The sequence below is a fragment of the Anoplolepis gracilipes genome, chromosome 13 (assembly GCF_047496725.1).
Source record: "Anoplolepis gracilipes chromosome 13, ASM4749672v1, whole genome shotgun sequence".
Lineage (NCBI taxonomy): Eukaryota > Metazoa > Arthropoda > Insecta > Hymenoptera > Formicidae > Anoplolepis > Anoplolepis gracilipes.
The window spans coordinates 5,944,304-5,967,396 of record NC_132982.1 but is presented as its reverse complement, the minus strand read 5'-3'; the positions used below and the strand labels follow the sequence as shown (position 1 = coordinate 5,967,396).

The window sequence follows — 23,093 nt, the reverse complement described above, 5'->3', positions numbered from 1 at the left end:
TTCAAAATTATAAAAATATACTGCAAAAGTTTCATATAAACATATATATACATAATATCAAATGTGTGCAAACATTAATGATTTAATATCATGGATTTGGGAAGATTTTTATATTATTTCTGATAGAAATAAATAACAATAATAATTAATTTGAAAATAAAATTCAGAATAATAATTAATTTTTAAATGAATTTCAAAGAGGGAAAGAAAAAGATTTCCCGACTTTTAAAGTTAAATAAATCATGGAATTTTTTCTATCTAAAACCAAAATACAAACCTTGTACTCGGCACAGGAAGTTAGTGACGTATTCATATCCTCTTCCGTTATACCAGACCAGTGTAAAAAGCAATTCGTACTCTTGATTGCGTGAGCGAATTGCGCAAGCTGACAGAACAATTCCGGCAGCAGCAAGATTCTCTGTGTATACTCAACCTCCGTTTGAGTCAACATGTTCAGTAAACCGATCAGATTGCTCGGTACACTAGGTACATCTGCAAATCTCGCGAGACATTCCGTCGAAGTGGCAGCGGAAATCGTTCCTTCCCGACACATCTCTGCCTGCAGAGTACAGGCAAGCGACATAAAAACGTACTCGTAAATCGGCCACAACTGTATTCTCGCGTTCAACTGCGTAATTTCCTCTTCTGGAAGTGAGCGCACTCTGTTTAAAACAGTCTCAATGTCCGCGGAAACACGTAGACGAATGTGGCTCTCGTCGCAGAATCGCTCCACTTCGGCGATGCTCGTCATCTCGTCGATCGGTTTCCTCAAATAAACATCGCTCCACAGAGAGATCATTTGATGTCTCATCGCCAACGCGTCCTTTAGTTGCACGGATATGATTTTCAGTTTTTGTTTTAAGAACATGTCTTTTTCGTTCCTTATGTTGAAATCTCTCGTTAGTCTTCTTAGCTCCGAGTGTACCTTCATGCAGATCTCCGAGGAGTGAGGCGGTGGAAGTGTTAAGTATTTTTTCACTCTCTTTGATATTTTTTTTATAGGATCATAGACCGAATCCAGTTGGCTGTTTACTTCGAATACGATCTTCCACAACTCGATTTCGCTCGTGGTCTTCTCATTCGGGAATTGTCCGGCTATTGTAGACAGTTTGCGCAGGAATTTTAACAGCCACTTATAGTGAACCTTTAGCAACGAAGAGATCTGTTCCAGATTCGTGAACGTGCTTTTAGACTTTTTCAACTTGTTTATTAACGTTGTTTCACCCAGCTCCTCGAATCTCGTGTACCATTTTAACTCCCTCCTCAGTTCGACGTATTTTTCGGCACTCACGCTTATATCGCTATCTCGTAGAATTGTCTCGATATAAGAATTCGATCGTTCAATGAATTGTACGAAATATGTTATAAGCGGCTGATCCTTCAATTGCGAGGATAGCTTACCTGTAAATATTAATAACTTGTTAATAATTTTGATTTTACTAAATATTATATTTTGAATCGAAAATGATAATTGAAAAAATTACAGATTAATTTTTAATTGGTAGAATAAGAAGGGTGAAATATGTATATGTGTATATATTTATATTTACGCGCGTATACGCAGTATAGAATCAAAATAAATTTTTTTAAAATTTTGTCTCTTACTTAAAATGCGAAATCATTAATATAATGTTACTGCAATCTAGAATATTTACCATCACGTATAATATTGGAATATTGTTTGACAGATATCACGTTTTTATCCTGTGATATTTTCGCTTTCGTTATATCATTTTTGAGTATCATACTGCACGTATACAATAGCAGTAACAATTTATTTGCATCATTGCAAGCGTTATCATCTTTATCATATGTCATTCTTCCAACAAGCTGCCATAAATCCCATGGCAGACTTTTTACGTTTGCAGAACGAAAGCGAAATAATGCGATTACATTCTCCATTAGCGCGTTCTGCTTCTCAAGTTCACCAGATATTACATTTTCTCGCAGCATCTTCGAGATCCACTTCTTCCTGAGTGGCGCATCGTCTCGCGAAGATTGTTCATAAAAATTCAATAAAAAATATGGCAATATCTCAGTAATGTCAACGTTCAATATGTACTCTTCGTCCTCTTTAAAACCGCAAAAGTCATTTAACAATTTCAATGTAACATTTCTTTCAACATTGTCTGGAATAAATTTTAGATTTAATTCGTGAATTTTGACAGCCGCCTTCAATAGTAAACTTTGCTGTCTGATTATAGTGAGTCTTGAATTGTCTTGTAGATTTTTTACGCTCCACGTGACGGCATCCAAATCGATCACCGAGATCTCTTCATTGTTGATGACAACATACCGCTCGATAGTTTCATCGATCAGAGAAAGCAAGTGCTCTCTGAACTGCTGATCGCGTATTGATCTAGCTTTTATATAGACGTCGTTACACGCGTTTCTGATCGATTGCTCCGCAGAGAATCCGCGTAGGAATCGTTGCTTTGCCAGAAACGCGGTGTGCAACAAATCGACCGCACTAAATCGGTCCACAGTGACCATTTCTTTCGACATCGTCTCGTAAATCTCAAGTAATGCATCGCAATGTGTCGATCTTACGATACCGGCATTAAATAGTAACGATTTGAGATCGATCGCGTCATCGTAGACGTTCTCCTTCGGACCAAACATGTAAATTTCGACGCCTCTATTGCGCATAGCCCTAAAATATATTGTGATAAATATATCGAAAATGATAAATATACCATCACTATAAAATTACTATAATCACCATTTTACGACGATTAATTATAATTTTAAACTTTTATCATAATCATATATAATTTATATAGTAATTTTCGTGTTCTTTTAATATTAAAATAAAATTGTCATCTAGCCGACAACTTTTTTTATTCATTCTGTGTGTTAATAAATATGTTTATATAATAAATATATAGATTTATGAATTAATTTTCGGAATCGAATAATAACTGAATTTTATGGTTTTTAAACGCGATTAATGAAAAGTCATATAACTCAAATTAGACTGAAAGAAAAATTACCTGGAAATTTCGCCGTATCGGGGATCCATAGTTAAAAATAGACGGAAATTTTCGTGTGGCTTTATGGTGACGACATTGCCGTCACTATCAACACCCCGTTCACCGATACTTAGTACACCGTTTGGCTCTAACAGTCCATTAAGTCTGTCTAATACAGCAGGACTGCATAAATTAACTTGGTCGATCAGCAACCAAGTGCCATCTTGCAAGCACTGAAAGATGATTCCATTATTATACTGGTTTAAATGTTTTGTTGATCAAAAAATAAAATTTTATATCAATACAATTTTTTCTGTATAAAATAAGCAAAAGCTAATATATATCTAAATGTTTTAATATTTTCAATCTATAGAATAATTAATATTCTTCTGATTTCTTTAAGATAAATGTCTTTTTTTATATCTATACATTTTACTTTAGTTTAGATGAAATTAAAACTTTTGATAAAAAATATAAAAAGAAAGTAGAAAATTAGAAGTAAAAAATTAGAAATTTTTCTATGTAATATATGTCTATATATACATGTAGACAGAGAATATATAAAATGTGAATAAGATATATTAGCTAGACATAGAAATTACTACACATAAGATATTAAAGTGTCACACTTTACAATTGCAATAAAAATGAAATAGCTTTACGTGTTCGAAAAGTTTTCAAAGTCGCAATTTTTGACTCTATTAAAACTTCAGCAACACTTATACATTATCGTATGTCAAGAATAAAATATTGAAAAAGGCAGCGTGCAAAGTAAAGTTCAAAGTGGTGCAACTTTACCGCCAGCAGCTACCCGCGATATGTAAAATATGAGAAGCATTATAAAGGATACACCATATAAAAGTTAACTAAATCAAATTTAGGAAATATCAAAATACACGAATAAACAAATTTTAAAGCGATCCTGTCAAAATATTTTCCACAAAATGTTCGCATTTCAACGCGTAAAATAAAATTCCGGTAATGGAAATGTAGCTCTTTCCGATAACAAAACAATCTACAAAAATACATGTCACTGATGAAATACCTTTACTAATACACTATCCACCCATTCGAATTTTCCGCCAGCATTCAGACATTTATCCTTCTTGACAGAAATTGACAGACTTTCCAATCTTGATTCGATATCTTGTAATTCTGATTCGCAACAAGGTTCCCAAAATTTAATTGCTGATACCAACTTTGACAATTCCTCGATTTTATTTAAAAATAGTTCACTTTCCGCTGCCATTGTTTTACCGGTAACATTTTTATCTGTCGACAAACGAATGATGAGTGATAAGATTAATCATTGTCTGTGATAAAAATCAGATTTTTCTTTCTCGTCAGAATGAAAATCTCATGCTGACAGTAAAATGTTCGTCTTACTTACCGAATAAATGTCGCACTTGTTCCAAATGCTTATGAAGCTCGACAACTTGCTCCAATCTGTCGATGGTTATCTTCGTTTGCAGGCTATCGATGAGCAGAGCTGTCACGCGTTCAAATAGTTGCTCGAGATGTCGATTGTAATCCGTCTAAAAAAATGATAAGAAATGCTTAATTTTGATCACATTTAAGTTATAATAAAGAATAATAAAGTTATGATAAAGTTATAATAAAGGCTAAAGTATTTTATTAATTTAAATTTATTTATTAGTTTTAAATTATATGCCAATTGTGTAAATCATTTATGATAATCAGATTCTCCTTCAGGGACTCACAGTAGTGAGTACCGGCTTAGCCAACTCGAAGTGTCTAAGCTACTTAAATTGCCTGCGTTTTTTGACTAGGCAATTTAAGTTTTACAAAGATATAAAGAAATAAGGAAACATATAAAAAGAGATGCGCATATATTTAGAATATTAAAATTCAAGTATATTTAAAATAATAAAAGCTAATAGATACTTTCATTTCAGAAATAAATTAATCTATAAAAGGAGTTTTAAGAGCCAAACGCAAGATGTAGCAATTGTAAGTGACCACACTGTTTATTTATTATTTTTGTATCACTGAGGATGGTCCGAAGAAGGACCAAAACGTCTGAATAAATTTAAATTCATTTTCTTTAAACATTGTTTTTATTTATGCCTCTACAACTTGCGTTCGGCCCTTAAAGCCCCCTTTTATTAATTAATATATTTAAAATATTAAATACTGCCGCTGATCACATTTTTGTTATTCATATGAATTTGAAATTTTTTTCCGACGACTGTATTTGGATGCTTCTTTTCATTTTAACTACGTTCAAAATAATCAATAAATAGACGCAAACGTTTATCTAATAAATATAATTGCATAAAAAGGTTTTGTAAGATACTACGCATGGAAAGAAAAAAATTTTTTTACTTAGTTATTTATTTGTTTTATAATTAACAAAATAAAATTAATAAGTGAATAAATGCGACTTAAATACTTTGACAGAATTATAATATCAGGCAAATTTATTCGGATACATAATGTTGAAAATTAAAAGAATGATGTATATTTTCTCTCTAATTTGCTCTAATAATAAAAAAGTATAATAAAAGTATAATGAAAAAAGTATAGAAATATATATAAATTATTTTTAAGAGATTGTGATTCGCGCGAAATATATATACATGCACGATAATATTTATACCTGATATTAAAATGCTTTCTTTTTCTCTTCTGACCTAGGAAATTGAATTGCAATATCAACGAACAGATCGTTGAAAATGTTGCAGTCTTGCAAAGCTCGTCAAATAGTTTGCGATCGAAGACGGCAATAAAATATCGGCCGAAAATACTCACTACATTTGGTAAATAAGTTGGCATATCGACGAGCAAAAATCAACCACCGAGAAAATTCTGTATTGCTGCATTTTTGAGTATTTTATACGTTCGAATACATATGTATGTACAAACATATCGCTATATTTATATCTTGTGCTGCCAACGCAATCAAACACATTTTCACGTGGTCGTTCGTCCTCATTCATATGCACGCGTGACACTCTTTCCAATTGTAACTTTGAAATTTTTTGTACGAGAATTTAAGAATATTAAAAGTTAGTTAGTTTTCAAATATTACGCAAGTGACATATGTGGAATAAAAAAATCTGTACTATAATTTATAATTAAATTAATTATAGTAAAAAATAATCCATTCACGTAATAATTGGATTTTATATTCCAAAAATTACACAAATAAATGACCAAACAATCGATTAATGACATGACAAATTATGTGTGAAGTTATAACTCAGCGTGGGATGTAAATTCAAAGAGAGAATTTTAATTAGTTAGCTTACAGAAAGGATATGCAGTATTCGCAAAATTGATTTATTATGAATAAATAGTAAAGGAGCATCAATCTTTGAGGAGATTTTGATATCAAAGAGAATTGTCAGAATCGCGCAAAGTACATACACATAATGAATATTCAAGGAACATGCTATAATCAACGTGGAAAATTAGGCGAATAATGGTATGTGTCTGACGTAAAATATTCACAGGCAAGATTGCAACAATATAGTTCATATATAGTTCTGCATAGTTAACAGCTTTAGTAGCTTACGAATTGAATACGGGTTTTACTGGTAAGTTTGTAAAGCCTTTGCTTTGTGCACGATGCATGATACCTTGTAAGAACTTTATAGGATCGACCGCAGCTGATTGAAAACTTCATCGTATCGTGAATAAAAGTAGGGAATCAAGTTTGCTCATGTAAAGTGAATTTTACTTGTAATCTTTTTATCTTGTAAATATTATCATATGAGAAAATAAAAAATTATCCCTGGAAGATATAGTAATTAATTAAGTAGATCATATTTTACCGAGCTGTGAAATTTTTATTATAAAGTACGACTCTGACACGATTCTGATTAATACATGAAAAGTCATGGGAGATTAATAACGATCGGTTTACGTACAAAATTCTAGAATTGAATATTTTTTCATCACGGAATCAGAACTTAATATCCATTATTATCCTAACCGACTGGATGTCTCTTTTCCTTCAACGATGAAGCCGCTCTCGTATTTTAAGAAGGCGCATTAATTCTCTGACGCGTCTTCGCAGTCGGCGAGAGGGAGATTCTCGAAGAATATCCGGCGGGATTATCCTCTGGGTGAATCGAAGGGCGCCCAAAAATATCAGGCATGAATCAAAGTGATTGATGCCGGTATGATATGGATTTCTACGTACTGGTGTAACCGGCTGATAACCTCTCAAAGTCGCCCATTTTTCACAAATCCGTCAAAAATTAAAGCCATCTGACGGAACGGTTTGCCTTGCCACCGGCGAAATCGCTGCCGGTGGAATTATGGAGCAGCTTAATCTGCCCTAAGCAAATAAATTGATTGCGAGTAAATATTCGTCATGCTTGATTGCGGATAATCGATCGCCATTTATGTAATTATTCTCGATTAATTCAGAAATTTAATTAAGTTCAATATTTTTCGTTCCAAAATCAGAAGTCATCTCGAACATATCGTTTACTTATTTATTATTTTTATTATGAATAATGAGAAACAAATCTCATATCGCTGTGCATTTTATCTTTAGTCAGATATAATGTTAATTGAAAATGAATACTGATTGTTTGTATTTATAAAAGATAATGTTATATTTTTATTCGAGATGCCAATAACATATTTTGAATGAAAGTTGTTCTCGGGTAGATATTCTATACAGATACGAATTTATTATCGTGGTGCGCTCCCGTTATACTTTTATTTCCATGGAAAACGACATCGTCGATCACGGAATTGCTAAATGTGTTTTCTGCGTGAGCAATATAAATTATGAGAAATAAATTGCACTCTTCGGAGAATTGGTCACGAGAATTTGCTTTCATCTTGCAAAATGTATACCTGTTTATTCTAGCAAAAGATAACGACTGTTTTACTCGAATATTACATTTTTTTTTTGTTTTTTAACTAGGGATAAAAATATTGCGACAAACGTGCCGATCACGTCAAATATTTTTCAAAAAAAAAAAAAAGATATGAAAAAGAATTTGTATAGAAATGGCACGGTATACCATCTCACACATTCACTCTGTACATTACGCGCATTAAATATTTATTGCATTCGCATACAGAAACCTCGAAACGACGCCATGAATTCATCTCTCGTGTGTTATACGTAGCGAGAGAACTCAATATCGAGTTTCTCCTTCGCGCTTTTCGACGCAAGCTTTACTGCCGGCTTTCTTACATGAGAAGTATCTCAAATTTTTTTCTTGACGAAACCCAAGAAGGTGAAAAAAATAAGTTACATTCCTTACCAAGAAGTCGCGATAAAAATTCCACATATGCGTGTCGAGAAATAGTTGGCTACAAATAGACAAAAAATTGAACGTGATGTGAAAATACATCTATATATAGTAAGTTTTCTTTTAAAATTTTTAGAAGAATACTTTAAGATTTTTTCTAATATCTTTTATTGGTACAAAAGATTAATTTCTCATAAATTTGACGTATAAAAATTTAAACTTTAATATTGTTGATTTTGCATCAAAGTGTAACAAAAAATAATGACGTCAGTGAAAGATCTAAATATTAATTGCTTTTTAATTTTATAATCGTACAACAATTATATCCTCTTCTGTTTCAATTTTAGAAAAATATTATTTATAATTTATATAATCATAGAAATATTTCAAATGCTATTAATTTATTACCGGTTCGAATGGTTGTTCGCTACCATATATTTTTTGCACAATCAATTTTAGATTTAAAATTATGCGTTGTCAGATATAAAAAAAATATGTGTTTTGTTTCGAACAGTTTTACTGCACAAAGGAAGACAGTAAAATTGAACATAGACATTTCCTTGTGATCAAGTCTTTAGCCTCGTTTACAATAAGAAGCGTATGGTTTTTTAAAAATAATATTCTTCCACGACAGTTTTCTTGAAGGATTCCCGTATTCGGAACACGTAAAATTCAACGAGGAGCCAACTATGAAGTGCAGAGATGAAATTCTACTGGAGGATGACAGAGAAATGCAAATTCGGAGAATAGTGCGATAGTGGAGAAAAGCGAGAACCGTCTGGAAGGAATAAACTCTTATGCAGTTAGACGAAATTTTTGATTTCATTTTAACGACTTCTTCATTGTGCGAAAGATATTGCATTCGCAAACACAGCTGTGGTATGGCAAACATTGGCACATGTGGAAATCGGTAAGAAAACGATTTAAGTTAGAAATGAGAGAAATAGGATAATGCTACTTGATTTTGCTTATTTTCGAAAATATAGACATATTTTTAATTAACTCTAAATAGCATAAAATATATTTTATATATCATATTTTACTGATATATATATATATATATATATATATATATATATATATATATATATATAATTATTACACATTTATACATATCATTAATAAATACGTAAGTTGAAAATATTATTTATCTTTTCTTTCTTTATTAACAATTTTAGACACATTTGATACAAACTCAAGAACATTTGAAAACTTAAATGCAAAGCTGAAAAAATAATTATAAAATCAATCAAAATAATTTTTACTTATGTAGTAAAGATATTATATTATATATCTTGTAATATATTTTTTTCTCTAAGCAGGGATTTAGTTCATCTTGCTATTCTGATTTGAGTATGATTGTAAAATTATGAAATTATGAAAACGGTATTCTAAAGTAAAATAGTACGTATTCACTAAAGAAATTTAATAACAAGTAAATTAAAAAGACAATATAAAAAATCATGTATTTGTAAAACGAGAATTTTAAACGGTCGATTTTTCTTGTAAACAAATTAATGATAGTTGGGCAAGTATATTAATGACTTCACGAATGATAGAAGCAAACTCATTAGATTAATTATTTTGATCATACATATAGATGCTTGTTAATCAACAAAGAACAAAAAAAATATTTGTTCAGTTTATATCTCTGATTTAAGAGATGCGTCAATTAATGTAGTTTTTCCAATTGGATTATTCAGTTCAGAGAAATAGGAAGCATAACCGAAGAAGGAAGATTTTGTCCGATCGGACGCGAGAAGTGATTTAACAAATCCTTTGGCTCAGTCACTGCTAATGGAAAAAGATTCTCTTTTTAAAGAAAAGAAAGATATACTCAAAGCGCAGAATCTCCACTGGCGCCACGTATTTTAAACAATATATATGTTTAGTGTGTGTGTATGACCCAATTTCTACAGGATGTATTTTACGCATCGAGCTTGATAAATTTGATTGTAATCACGAAATAACAGAGTAAACAATTTTGATTTTTAAATAGATATATTCGACAAAAATTAAAAGGCACATTTCTGAACATTAAATCTTTAGGCAAAATTTTAGAGAAATATTTAACAGCATTTTATTTAAACATAATTTTATGTTTACATATAAATATCGTAATTACATAAATATTTAAAGCTGTCTTTTAAAATAAAAGTATTCTTATCGAAGACGTAATTCAATCTTGTGCTTAATGTGGAGCTATCAAATGATTACAAATTGAATTAAAAGTAGTAATTCTTGAAAGTAAAATTTAATTTAGCAAGGTATCCAATTTCAAGAAATCGTGTAATTATGGAATTAAATATCAAAGTTTCCAGATTTTATAAAAACAAGAACATGGAATAACATAGATCGAAAAGGATTGAAAAACCAATCAGCCAAGAAGTTTAAAGATCCAACGATTTAAACTAATAACTCAAAAGGCTTTTCATATCTTGATAATTCGAACAAGAATTTAATAATCTGAATCTTTAATCAAATTTCTTGTATCAACAGAATCGATATAACATCTATAGCGTAACTGTTACAGATTATCACGATTTATAAAGATAGATACAATAGATCAATAAAATAGATAAAAAATAAATAGGCAAAACACAATGGAAAAAATAATAGCATATTCTTAGAGATTGCTTTAATACACTTTATACACTTTAATTTTTCCTGACAGCTCCGAAAAATCAATTATAAAGGTGAAAATAAGTTATAAGATTATGAATGAAGTGCGAAAGAAGATTTAACGAGTTCATAGGAAGTAGACCATGAGTCGTTAGCACAAATTCTTAGTCAAAGATGTTCACTTTTTGGCCATTGACTGGCAGAGCGTGATAATGACGACAACGTTTCTGAAAGGATCGGGAAAGAAAGAAATCTTGATGCTTTTCAGTTTATCCCTTCGAGCTTGTCTTTTCGCAATATTTTATTAATGACTGTACGAAGAATGTCAGTTACATGAAGCTATATAACTCAATTAGTTCCTACGGTGATGTAATACCGATTTTATCGTGATAAAATTCATTATTAAAGAAATCGTAAAATATTATTTACTTTTAAGTACTTATCATTAAGAATTAAGGGCTGAGAATTAAATCCACTAGCAAGCAAAGGTTATTAGGCTGTAATTTGAGTTAGCGATTATATCAAAAACTAATAGCTGTACTGACATAAAAAATGGATAGAATGCATGTAAGCGGTTTTATTCGGCAAATTTATTGCAGAAATAACATTTTTATGACGCCATATAACATCACCAACCCGCAAAGGGATCTACGTGTTGACTGTTATGCGTTTTCGGATATGTCTTCAAAGTCTCCTACCAGTGCAATATCATTTTAATGAGCTTTCATTACGATGGCGCTTTTCATACGGTATTAATTTGAAAGCAATTCGCCACTCTTTCATAAAATAAAAAATGCAAAAAAAATATGCGAAATAGTTATTTGCCATTTAATCATAACGATGTCAGCTTTGATTTCAGCATTTTAATGTCAACAGCAATCGAATCTCAAACAAATATTAGTTACATTTTGTTGGATTTCAATTGTAAATTTGTTAAGACTTATGTCATTTCGATAGTCGACATTGATTGAAAGGATATTTTTGCAGTTATATGTTTACATTTATTAGAAATTTTCTATTACTTTATCCATATAATTTTTCTCTAACAATATATAATATATAATTTATATTATTATATATTATTGTACGCGCGCATTTCTCAATTTTTAATGCAAAGTAACATTCTATATTATTACGTCTCACTTTTTATTTTTATTTTTATTTTACTCTTCTTTAAAATATAAGTTTTACAAAAATTTTTATATTAATCTTTATTTGATGAAAAACAGCGTAATCTTGTTACAGTTTTCACAAATTGTGCGGAAGTTTTAATCGCATTTGCATAAGAGAGGAATAGAGAAAGGACAGAGAAAAAGGAGTTGCGAGAGTGACATAATATACTGCACTAAATAGATTTTAAATTTCTAGATGTTCAGACAGTTCACAGTTCTACCATATGAAATAAAATATGATTATCGCGTACTATATGGATACGGAACGAAAATTTCGATATACATATATAGAGCATGTTCGTTCGTCTTTCTCGCGACTGTAAAGGTAAATCAAATGTAATATTAAACGAAATTTCACTCGACGCATCGTAAAGTAATCCTGCAGTTTTTAGTGTCTTGGGGAAGACGATTCGTTTAACATCCCGCATTTTACTCGAGTTTCTCGAGACGATCGATTCCGATTTGATGTACTCGACGATTTTACAACATAATTAAGACGTACTTGCGTATAGTCGTTGATATTCAGATAATAAAACAAACGTTAAAATGTCTTAAAACGATTTAAGATGCATCTTAACGCTTGATGAATGGAGATATTGAATTAAATTCATTCAATATTAATAAATAATATTATGTTTACGATGTTTATCGTCAATTAGCATTAATGTACTGCATAAAATATGCAAATTGTATAAATAATTAAAAATATTTTACTCCCATAATTTTTCACTTGGTTTCATATATATAAGAATTTCAATTAGCAACTATAACTTTAACTAGATATCCCGGCAAAACGTCCTTTTGATTTATTTCGCAGATTTCAGCATATCACTTTTAACACAATGTTTAAAACTTTTCCGAAAACTTATTTCATTAAAAGGATCGTCAAAATATATCACGCGTTGTAAACAGCAACAATACATACCACTGAAATTTATTGTTAAAAAGAAGAAATTACGAATTTAAAACAAAAGAGAATTTTCAAGCAAGCACGCTTGCCAAACACTAAACTTGAAGTACAACAGTTCCGTACCATTAAATGAGGAATAACAAACCTCCATAGAGGCAGACAAAACTCTTCCTCTTTTTAAAGTAAAAAACGAAGCAATCCTTTGAATGAATAGTAACTCTACCATCAATGAATATCTTTTTCCGTTTATTTCAGTATTGACATAACAAAATGTTTAATTAAAAATTTTCGCATATTCGCTTTAAATAAATAGCAACAAATTTTTTGCTATAAATAAAAAAAGTTAGCTCATATTTCTATACTTAAAAAAGCTCTTTAAAATTCGAAAATCGTGATAATTGTTGTATATATATATATATATATAAATCTTCGTAAAATCTTATTTTAATATATTTTAATTATATTTATTTTTATCTTTAATTAAACTTTAGCTTGACTTTTAATCTTTATTATTGCATTATAATTATGTTTTTAGAATAATGTCATAAAAGACAATTTATACTTTTAACTATTTTTTTGTTTTAATTTTGACTATCTTTGTGTGAAAAATTTCACACAGGTACGTCATCACCAGTAAACAATGTCTAGAAAAACTTTTTACTTGATTGCAAACTTTTATTTAAATATTTGCTTTAGAATCTTAGTCTTTTTTACATCTCTGATAATATGCAATCTTCTTTGATAAAAAATATTATATAATTAAGTATTCTTTTAATTATTCTTATAAGAAAATTACTAAAAAGGAAATTATTAAAAAAAAGTGTTACTCGTACTAAATTTATATTGCTTCAGAAGAAAAGCTCTTTAATCTCAGTGCTGTTTCACACAATTACTTACAATTAATTACACATGATAATCCACTGACGCTGTTGTGGTAAGATTATGTTCTATCTAACAATGCAAAATGCTGTGTACGTTATTGTGCATTTCCGAGAACATTAACGAATGAATATTGGAGATAGCTAGTTGGAAATTGTGAGTTAGTTATAGAATTCACAATTCCTTCATATTCTGTCATAATCAAATTAACAGTTACTATTGTCTTGCGTCGGCAAGTTGAATTAAACTTTGAATTTTATGTAGGAAATGAATTATTTGAACGTAGATATTCTCAACGAAAAGTTTGAAGGCTTTCCGTCGCTGATAAAACTTTTAAAAACTTTAGTACTGGTGATACTTTCTTTTAGTAATTTCATCGTAATAAAAATAAAGAAAGCGTAATTATGCGTTATAGGTGTTCTCCTTTTATCAAATAAGATATTGCGAATTATCACTGACATCAAAAGCGATTTTTTCGAAAACAAATATTGAGATAAGAATTTACAACGACATTATGATAAAAAATTAAAAGCCAAGCTTAAAGTTTTATTTACCCCTTAACAGTCACACTGGGTAAAATACACCCCAGCGTTTTTTTTGACTTTGAAAACGACCCAAAACCGTTTGAAAAATTGAAATATCTTAAAAATTGAAAAAGTTACATTCGTTTTTGTGAAAAAAAGTCACTTTTCCGACTTTTTTTCAACAATTTTTTTACACATGTTAAATTAATTTTTTGCAAATCGAACCTATACAGTCTTTTTAAGGAAGGCTTAAACTACAACAGGATATTTTTTTTTTTTTTTTAAAGTCACCTACAATTTTTTATACACGTGCAAACACGCTGGGGTGTATTTCACCCAGTGTGACCGGTACGGGATTCTCGGGAAGTGTGACTGACAAGGGTTAAAGACATACAAATAAATATATAATTAAAATAAAAATATTATTTTATTAATTAAAAGAAAAAAGATATTGTATATCTATTGTATAGAATATCTATATGTTTTTTTCCGATTTGCAGAGGTTCTATGTTTTTTTTCGTTTGGCTGAGTACACGATGCTATCGAGATTTCATTGTACTTTCGCGACAATGACTTATTAAATTTGAATAGAACGGTGGAGGCGGACGCAAACCTGCGAGATTTCTCATGTGCGACGATTATAAAAAAACCAAAGGGAGAGAATTGTTGAAAACTGTGTAAAATAAAATCTATTCGAATTTCTGTTGAAGATTAACATTTAAACATTATCGGTTAGTTCTTAGAGAAGATAGTAAAATTCAAACAATGTCATAAAATATTATAAAATTAAGTTATTCACTTGCTAGGTCTTAGAATATGAATTTTTTTATATCTATAGATTATTGTTAATATAATTTTTAACGAGAATCTTTTTAATACATCGAGTTGTACAAGCATCTATTTTTTTCTCGTTTTTTTTTTCACTAATTGAAAATATCATTAGAAGTTTATTTCAAGCTTGTTTAATTTTGATTATTCTTCGAGGAGAAATTGAAGTTTCAAGAAATGAAAATAAGTACGTTCGATTAATGTACCTCGTTATCATATCTCGGATTCTCGCTCGGAGAAAATCTACATAAATATACAAGGAGTGAATTGTTTTCGAGCCTCACCCTTTGAAATAATCACGTGTTTATAATATACGTGTTTATAATGTTAAAATATTCGTATCAAAATTTTGAACAGTTAATTATGTGCTTCATGGCACAGTATGCCAACGATGATACCGATAGAAATTTTATCGCAAATTTCACGTAACCCGATTAAAAGTTTTCTCTACTTTCGTATGCGCTGTCTCTCCTCTCTCGGCCTATATCGATTCAATACCGCGCCGTTTGTTCTTCCAACGCGAGTTTTTCCAGAAATAGAACGACTATGCCGAAACGAAGCGAAGTGGCAAATATCGAATCTTTGAATCCGGCTCATCCACTAATCTATCGGTAATATTGATGTTTGCCGGCTATTTTTACGAGTAAACTCGCGATTTGTAAAAAAATGCGAATTTACTGTTACCCTAAATTTTTTTGCACAAATCAATTTTTAAAATTTTTCTCATTGAATATTAGTATTAGTAATTTTAAATCTGAAAATTCTCGACTTATCTAACTCAAACACGATTAATGCTTTGATATAAAAGAAAATAGAAAAATATTTTTTCGTCTAAAAATAAGTTAAGAATGGAGAGTAAGTTTATGTGTGTAGGTGGTTTTTATTTTTACAATAAAAGAAAATCTTTTTCTATAATTTTAAAATTAGTTTTACAGAAAGAATCAGAGATTCTTGCTTCCATCACTCGATTATGAGACGCTCAGCGTTATTATATATTTTATGCCAAATCTATTGTTAAGGCGGTTCGCCTACATCCTCCCTATTTTATTTGGAGATCCATTCCCTCGCGTACTCAGATCCTAGCAAGATCCCATTAAAAAGCTTGTCGTGCTAGATGACAGGAGTAGCCACCGGCGAAAGATGGTAGTTTTCCCAGCCTCTGCAATGCGCGGAAGTGTCCCCTTCACGAAGATCTGAGCAAACACATCTCGGTTGCATGTCGCTCCTGAAATCGCGAACTCACTGTCAGCGAGAGAGAATCCCTCGTACTCGACCGATTCGTCGACTCAAATTCTAACTGACTTTGCAATCGCACCGATGGCATTTTCTTTCTAGTTAACACGAGCGAGTCCCAGTTCCATCACGAACTTCTATTTCGAATCAAATTACAGTTCCGCGCGTGTAGAAAATGAACAAATGTAGGAGAACACATTTTCATATAGAGATATTATGTGAGATATTATAGAGATATTGCATATATTAACTTGTTAACGCATATATATTTCAAAATATATTTAGAATAAATAAAATATGTGCTGAATATCTAGCTTATTAAAATGATAAAAAAAAGTAGAAAGTGAAAGAATATATTTGCTAATATTTAAAATTAATTAAACTGTTATATATATTATTTTTATATGCTATTGTAATACTAGTTTGAAAATTAATATAGTTAACGTTTTGAGTTTCTTGTAATTTATAATTTATAGTTGTATAAATTAACATGCATTCACACAATTATAACTCCCTTTTTTAAAAACATTATATTAATATGTTTTATAACCCGAAGCGCCTAATTAAATATCAAATATTAATTTAATGGTGGATCAAAATGCTGAACTACTTTAATGCGCTAATGGCACCGATCCAAAGATCGTTTCTAACTAAAGCAGTGATGTATGTTGTTTTTGGAGGAATGTGCAGAATACCCAAAATGATTTATTAGCCAATGTTGTGTATGTGCAAGAACCGCACTCTGCAAAGGTGCACCCGTTGTACGAAAATGTATGCACGCGCCCCAAATTCCAGAGAATCATCGAGCCAGATTCAATGAGATTTAAGGGAACCGCGTGCATGTGATATTAGTAAGACGGAAGATGTTCACGATCGATATTGTTCTTCTGACGTTATATTCTGACGTACTTACACAAGATGCTCCCAAAAACTCCTCCTTTCGATTACGAGATATAAAATACAAGAGTAAAAATTAAAACAACGATTATTCATAAGTATTAAAAGAGAATAATTAAAAAAAAGACACATTTATCCAATTAAGCATAAAATATTTTCATAAAAAATAAAATTTTATCCTGTTGTACTTTCTCTTATTTCCAAACACACTTTGAAATAATTAATACAATATTTAATATTATTTAAAATTATACTATTTAAAAAAAAAGTTGATTTTAAATTCAAAAAGAAAAACTTACTTTTGAAATATACAATTTTTAAATTATTATTTAAACAAAGTAAGGAACATTGATCTTTTTTCTATAAACAATATAAATATTTTATTGTGCATTTCTCAAGAGAGCTAAGTTTAGATTCTGATGCATATATGATGATGTGTATGCGAGTATGTGTTCCAGATTTAATATTAAATTACCTCTCTGAGCTAACTAATTGTAAGCGTTATTTGTCTTTGTTCAATGTCGACGCAAAATGGAAATTAGATATATAACTACATTCAGGGTTAAACATACGGTTGGCGTACAATAGTCGCCATCTTTGAAATTGTAAAGTGTACAATTTGAAGAGGGAAGTGCGTCGTACATCTTCCCCAGCACTTAATGTAATATATGCCACGCGTATTTTATACGATTGTTGTAGCACATTTTACAGTGGTCAATGATGTGAACGTACGATTTTTACGATTCTCGGAAATTTCAACAAGCTCGTCGCGTAAATACAGAATAAATATCTCCCTGTAGAAGCGAAACCACCCCCGAATAGACAGACACGTAAACTTTCCTTCGAGAGAAACTCGCGAGTTAAGGGATAGCAGCTTGGGGCCGGTTATTTTACGATAGTACCCTCAAAGGACGAAAAAGTAAAATAAAATTTTACGATATCAAAAATTATCCTCGATAAAGCAATCGTCTCAATAAAATTATTCCCCTTTTTATATGATATCAAATCTGATATCACTGTGCGTAAACAGAGTTGAGTCCGTACGATAGATCTTGAATGCATATTATTAATTCTGGATATGATACATTAAAACCAAGATACAATGAAAAGTTGAATGTGCAAAATGAGAAATAAAAATATAAATTGTGATATAAAATTTTAATAGACTTTTAATAAATTCTTTGATAAATTGAAAAAATCAATCTCTTTTCTCTTGAGAAAAAATTTTCAGAATTATAAAGATATTTGTATAAGTGTGCAAAATTTGTGTAAATACTTTGTATAAGTAAATAAAATTATTTTCCATCAAAGTACTATTAATTTAAAGTAGATTTTGTATTAGAAATTCGTTTATAACATTTAATTTCAATATTTAATACTAACACTAAATAGAGAATAAACTACAATTTGTTAAAGATTTTATTACGGATTAAAATAAATTAAATAAAAATACAAACAAATTAAAGTAAAATATATGGCAAGACGTACATTTTCTAAGTGTAATTTTTTATAATCACTAGATAAAAAATAAAATATAGCGCCGTAGCTGGTTATGTCGCGGCATTTTACACGCCACAGCACTTCTGACTTGGTTAATCCCGAGATACACAATGGCCATCGTTTGTCTCGGCGTTCCTGCTGTTACATGTTACATCTTACCGTCCACGTTTCCGCAATTCAAAATGTAATTCCATTTAGGAAGATCGCTTAGCCTGAAAATGAAGTGCGTGCGGCCGATAAATCTCTCGGGACAATAGTTAACCCGCGTTAAGGAATAGTGTTAAATCGATTAAATAAATTATATGGTCGCTATATCATAGATTCGGTCTCTAAATTAGAACTAATACCATGGGATTCGCCAAATGCGACAGATAAATCGCGATGCACTAAACGGGATAACAAAACGTTCATTCCGCAAGACTCATTACCGTTATCTATTCATTCATCTTTATCTAACAATAAAATAATTAGAATATACAGAAAAGTATTTTACAGATGACAAAAGAAAACTGTTAAAGATCCAAACTGTTTGTCATAACTTTCTTTATCAACTTATTTTATTTTAATCCACTTGAATAAAAAAATTAATTTGAGAATGAATAATAATTTAATTTAATTTAAATGATGTACATAGGAAATTAATATATGAGCTTTGTATGTTCATATGACTTACATATATACAAACAACATAAATACATCACAGTAAGGAGCATGATTAATAATTGGCGTCGTTATTATAAAGGTCGCACCTTCGCGGTGGAGTGAAAATAAGCGAGTAAATAACGGCGGGCATTGACAAACGAGAGCAGAGAAACGAGCGACGTCGCTGACCTGTCTTTGGCACGAGTTTCCCGCGTAGTCCATTCTCTCTCTCTGGGCGAGCACACAAAGCGATTTTCCTGCTTCGAAACTGATCGATGGATTTGCCGGGATCGGAATTGATGAAGGGAGAAAAATGGAGAGCGGGAAAGAGAGAGAGAGAGAGAGAGAGAGAGAGAGAGAGAGAGAGATAAAATCGGCAAAAGGGGTTGCGCGGCGAAATCGCGCATTAATCAAGGTAGATCAAGCAACAAAAGAAAAGGAAAATCGGTAGGTCGTTGTGTTCACGTCGAGAAAAAGAAGACAACTTTATCCCTTTGTATGAGTTCACCAGCTTGTGGTTGCGCGCGAATCACACCTGCCTTCTTGGAACTGAAATCAACCCTTTCCGGTTCGGGAGTTTAATTTTAGATATTGTAATGAATATCTGCAAAAAGTTTGTCCGCGTACAATGTTAAGGGAAATAAATAATAATCAATTTAATTTGAAACTTGATATTTTAGAGAGGCACGTTAATCTAAATTAATTTTACATTAAGAAGCTTATAAAAGCTTATAAAAGCTTACATTGCATGACCTATCAAAGATTGGAATCTCTAGATACGTTTATTTTACTTATAGAAAGATTGTAAAGAAGAAAATAAGATTATTATTATGCATAGCGATATTTATTGCTCTTAATCTTATAACAAACAAAAAACTCATATTTTTCTCTTCCAATCAATTATCTAATATATACAAAAATGTTTAAAAAATTAAAAAATTTTTTATAAAATATTGAGCAAAGTAGGTATCCTAGATATATAATTATTAGTCATTTAGAAAAGATTAAATCTTATTCAAGAGGCGTGAATGAGATTTATTTAATCATCGAGTTAAAAAATATATATATATTTATTTTTTTGTATTATAAATAAATATATATATATTAAAATATAATTTATATATATAAATTTTATTCAAGAGACCTGTGTGAGATTTATTTAAACATCGAGTTGAAAAAATATATTTATTAGTATTATAAATATATTTTTTCAACTCGATGTTTAAATAAATCTCACACAGGTCTCTTGAATAAAATTTATATATATAAATTATATTTTTGTATTAAATATGTATTAAATATATATTAAGTACAATAAATATATTAAATATATGCACAGTTGATAATTGCATACGATTATTACGTATTAATTTACGCGTAAAATTTATGCGTTTACGTTTTAATGGTGTCCCGATCTTAATGATTAAATCATTTCAGACAAGAAGACTTGATTGGAATAAAGCGCACTGTTCTGTAAAGCGAGATTATGTTCGGTACTGCGCCTGTGTATATCGATGAGTGTTGAATTGTGCACTCCGATACTATAGCAGCATGAGCTGCTACTGTCAGTGTTCATCAAATGCATCGAGATACCGCGGTCTCGCATACATAACGCTATTATAAGCTGTCCCAGCATGTTTGTGCGTACGGGCATGCTTGAATACTTCGACGCAGCTGTGCTTGAAGTACAGCTAACATAATGTCTATAGCTGTATATTTGAAGTTTCTGAAAATTACACGAGGGGTTGGAAAACAACCCAGATAGGTCAGATAGCACGGTAACGCGATAGGAGTAACGAAGATTCTTGCCTACGGGGTTGCGGAGAAAAGTCGGTGCTTACAGTTTGCGCGCAGATACCGCATTTATCTATCTTGCGGTCAAAAAAGATACGGGAAATTCCATAAGAGACGACTCAGAATTAAGTTCGTAACATTCGACGGGAGAGCGTTTCTATTTCATTTGTCTCGGTGGATTAATTGTGCCAACAATAAATAACAGAATTCATCAATTATATCTTTCCTATAAATAGTCGTAACGGTCCTCTATTTTTCTCGAGAAAATATCTTGAGACTGATTAATCACAATGAATGTGTAATAATTAATATACTTTGTGTCATTTTAGATCCAGTCGTTAAATAATCTATTACAATAGTTTGAAAACGAACTAAATTGACGATAATGACAATTTATATATACGAATAATAATAACTTATTATTATTCGCTCAATTAAATAAAGCTTATTAAACATTTGACCTAAAATTATCTATTGATATCCATGATAATGATAATAATATTAATGGCGGTGACGAATAAATTAAATTTCGATTTCATTTGCATATATACCATTGAATAACGCACTCGTTTGTACGCAATCGTATTACATTTCTACTGCGTCGCACATAATCTTCAACTATTATCAGCAAGGATGGATATTTCGACGGGATCAAAGGCGAAAAAGTAGGATCTCTCGAGAGAGATTGTGCCATCTTTCATCGCAAGTATCCTACTGGGACTTTGCCTTTCTTACCGGTCCCCTTAGCCTCGCGACACGTTCTTCGGAAGTCTTCTGTTCGACTAACAGGAAGTGCTGCAGAAGACTAGGCTTATACATAATGAAATTGTCGGTCGCTCGCGGCGAGGACAATGTCGTTCCTGTCGCCACGGAAACTGTAATAATCTCGTGAGGACAATAGAGAGTTCCTTCGAGAACTCCATTATGTCTGACAGTGAACAATTACCGATAATGTTGTTAAGATGCGCACATTACAATTTATCAGAGAATATATAATATTATATTAAATATTAACCGTAAAATCAAACTGGTTGTCATAAAATGCGATACAATTTTCATGGCATTTTTAATGTTATAAGATTTTTAAGTTAATAATCTTTTTATTTTGGAAAAAGTTGAAAAAATTCCCTCAACTGAATCTTAATTTTCGTTTAAATCAAGATTTAATTTTAAATTTTTGAAAATAAATTTTCAGATTTTTAGAATTTGTAGAGTTTAGTTTCTTATTTATGTGAAATGTGTGTACAAAATATATATAAGAGACTCAATATCATAAGATATACTCTTTCAACTTCGATGACAATACTAGATTATTACGATTGAAAATGCATTTACGACAAAGGTCGGTAATTCTGTTGTAATGTTCGCATTTCGACTTTCCAAGATTATTACCGTTTGGCTAACGACATTTCCAACGAGCTCTTCGAATGTTTGAAATGCGAAACGAAATCGCATACTCGAAACGGACGAACTTTGAGGATTATAGAAGAACAAATGCATCTAGAATCTTCAGCTACGTACATATATACAGATTGCCTTGAAATATCTTATCTCATAATAAGATTACAATAAAGTTCGATATTTTTTAATTTATTTCAGATATACTTAAATTTAGCTCTTTGATTATAATGTAGCCATTGATGAGATAAAAGATTCACGATAGTTTCGAACAATTAAAATATAAGTTTCAAAGTATCGATTAGCTCTTTTCTCAAGTTATCAAGTTTTAAAATGAATAAAATTTTGCATTATATGCTCCAATTCTTTCTTCCAAGTCTTCATTGAAAACTTTTGACTTTTTAACATGAAAAATTATGTGTCCTTTTGGATATGGCAGAAAGACTTGTGGGTGGGTCGGTGGTCGCGTAAATCACCGGCTA

At 30.8% G+C, this 23,093-nt stretch overlaps 1 protein-coding gene across 1 annotated transcript in view; it reads right to left on the bottom strand.

Annotated features, from left to right (window-relative positions):
- The window catches only part of LOC140672619 (midasin), a 96,833-nt gene that overhangs the window by 11,482 nt on the left and 62,258 nt on the right, over positions 1-23,093 (bottom strand). The window contains exons 12-16 of the mRNA XM_072904910.1: positions 4,363-4,507; positions 4,018-4,244; positions 2,994-3,205; positions 1,656-2,653; positions 278-1,401 (exon numbers count right to left, since the gene is read on the bottom strand). Coding sequence (XP_072761011.1) covers positions 278-1,401; positions 1,656-2,653; positions 2,994-3,205; positions 4,018-4,244; positions 4,363-4,507 — 2,706 coding nt within the window. The remainder of the gene's footprint in view (positions 1-277; positions 1,402-1,655; positions 2,654-2,993; positions 3,206-4,017; positions 4,245-4,362; positions 4,508-23,093) is intronic.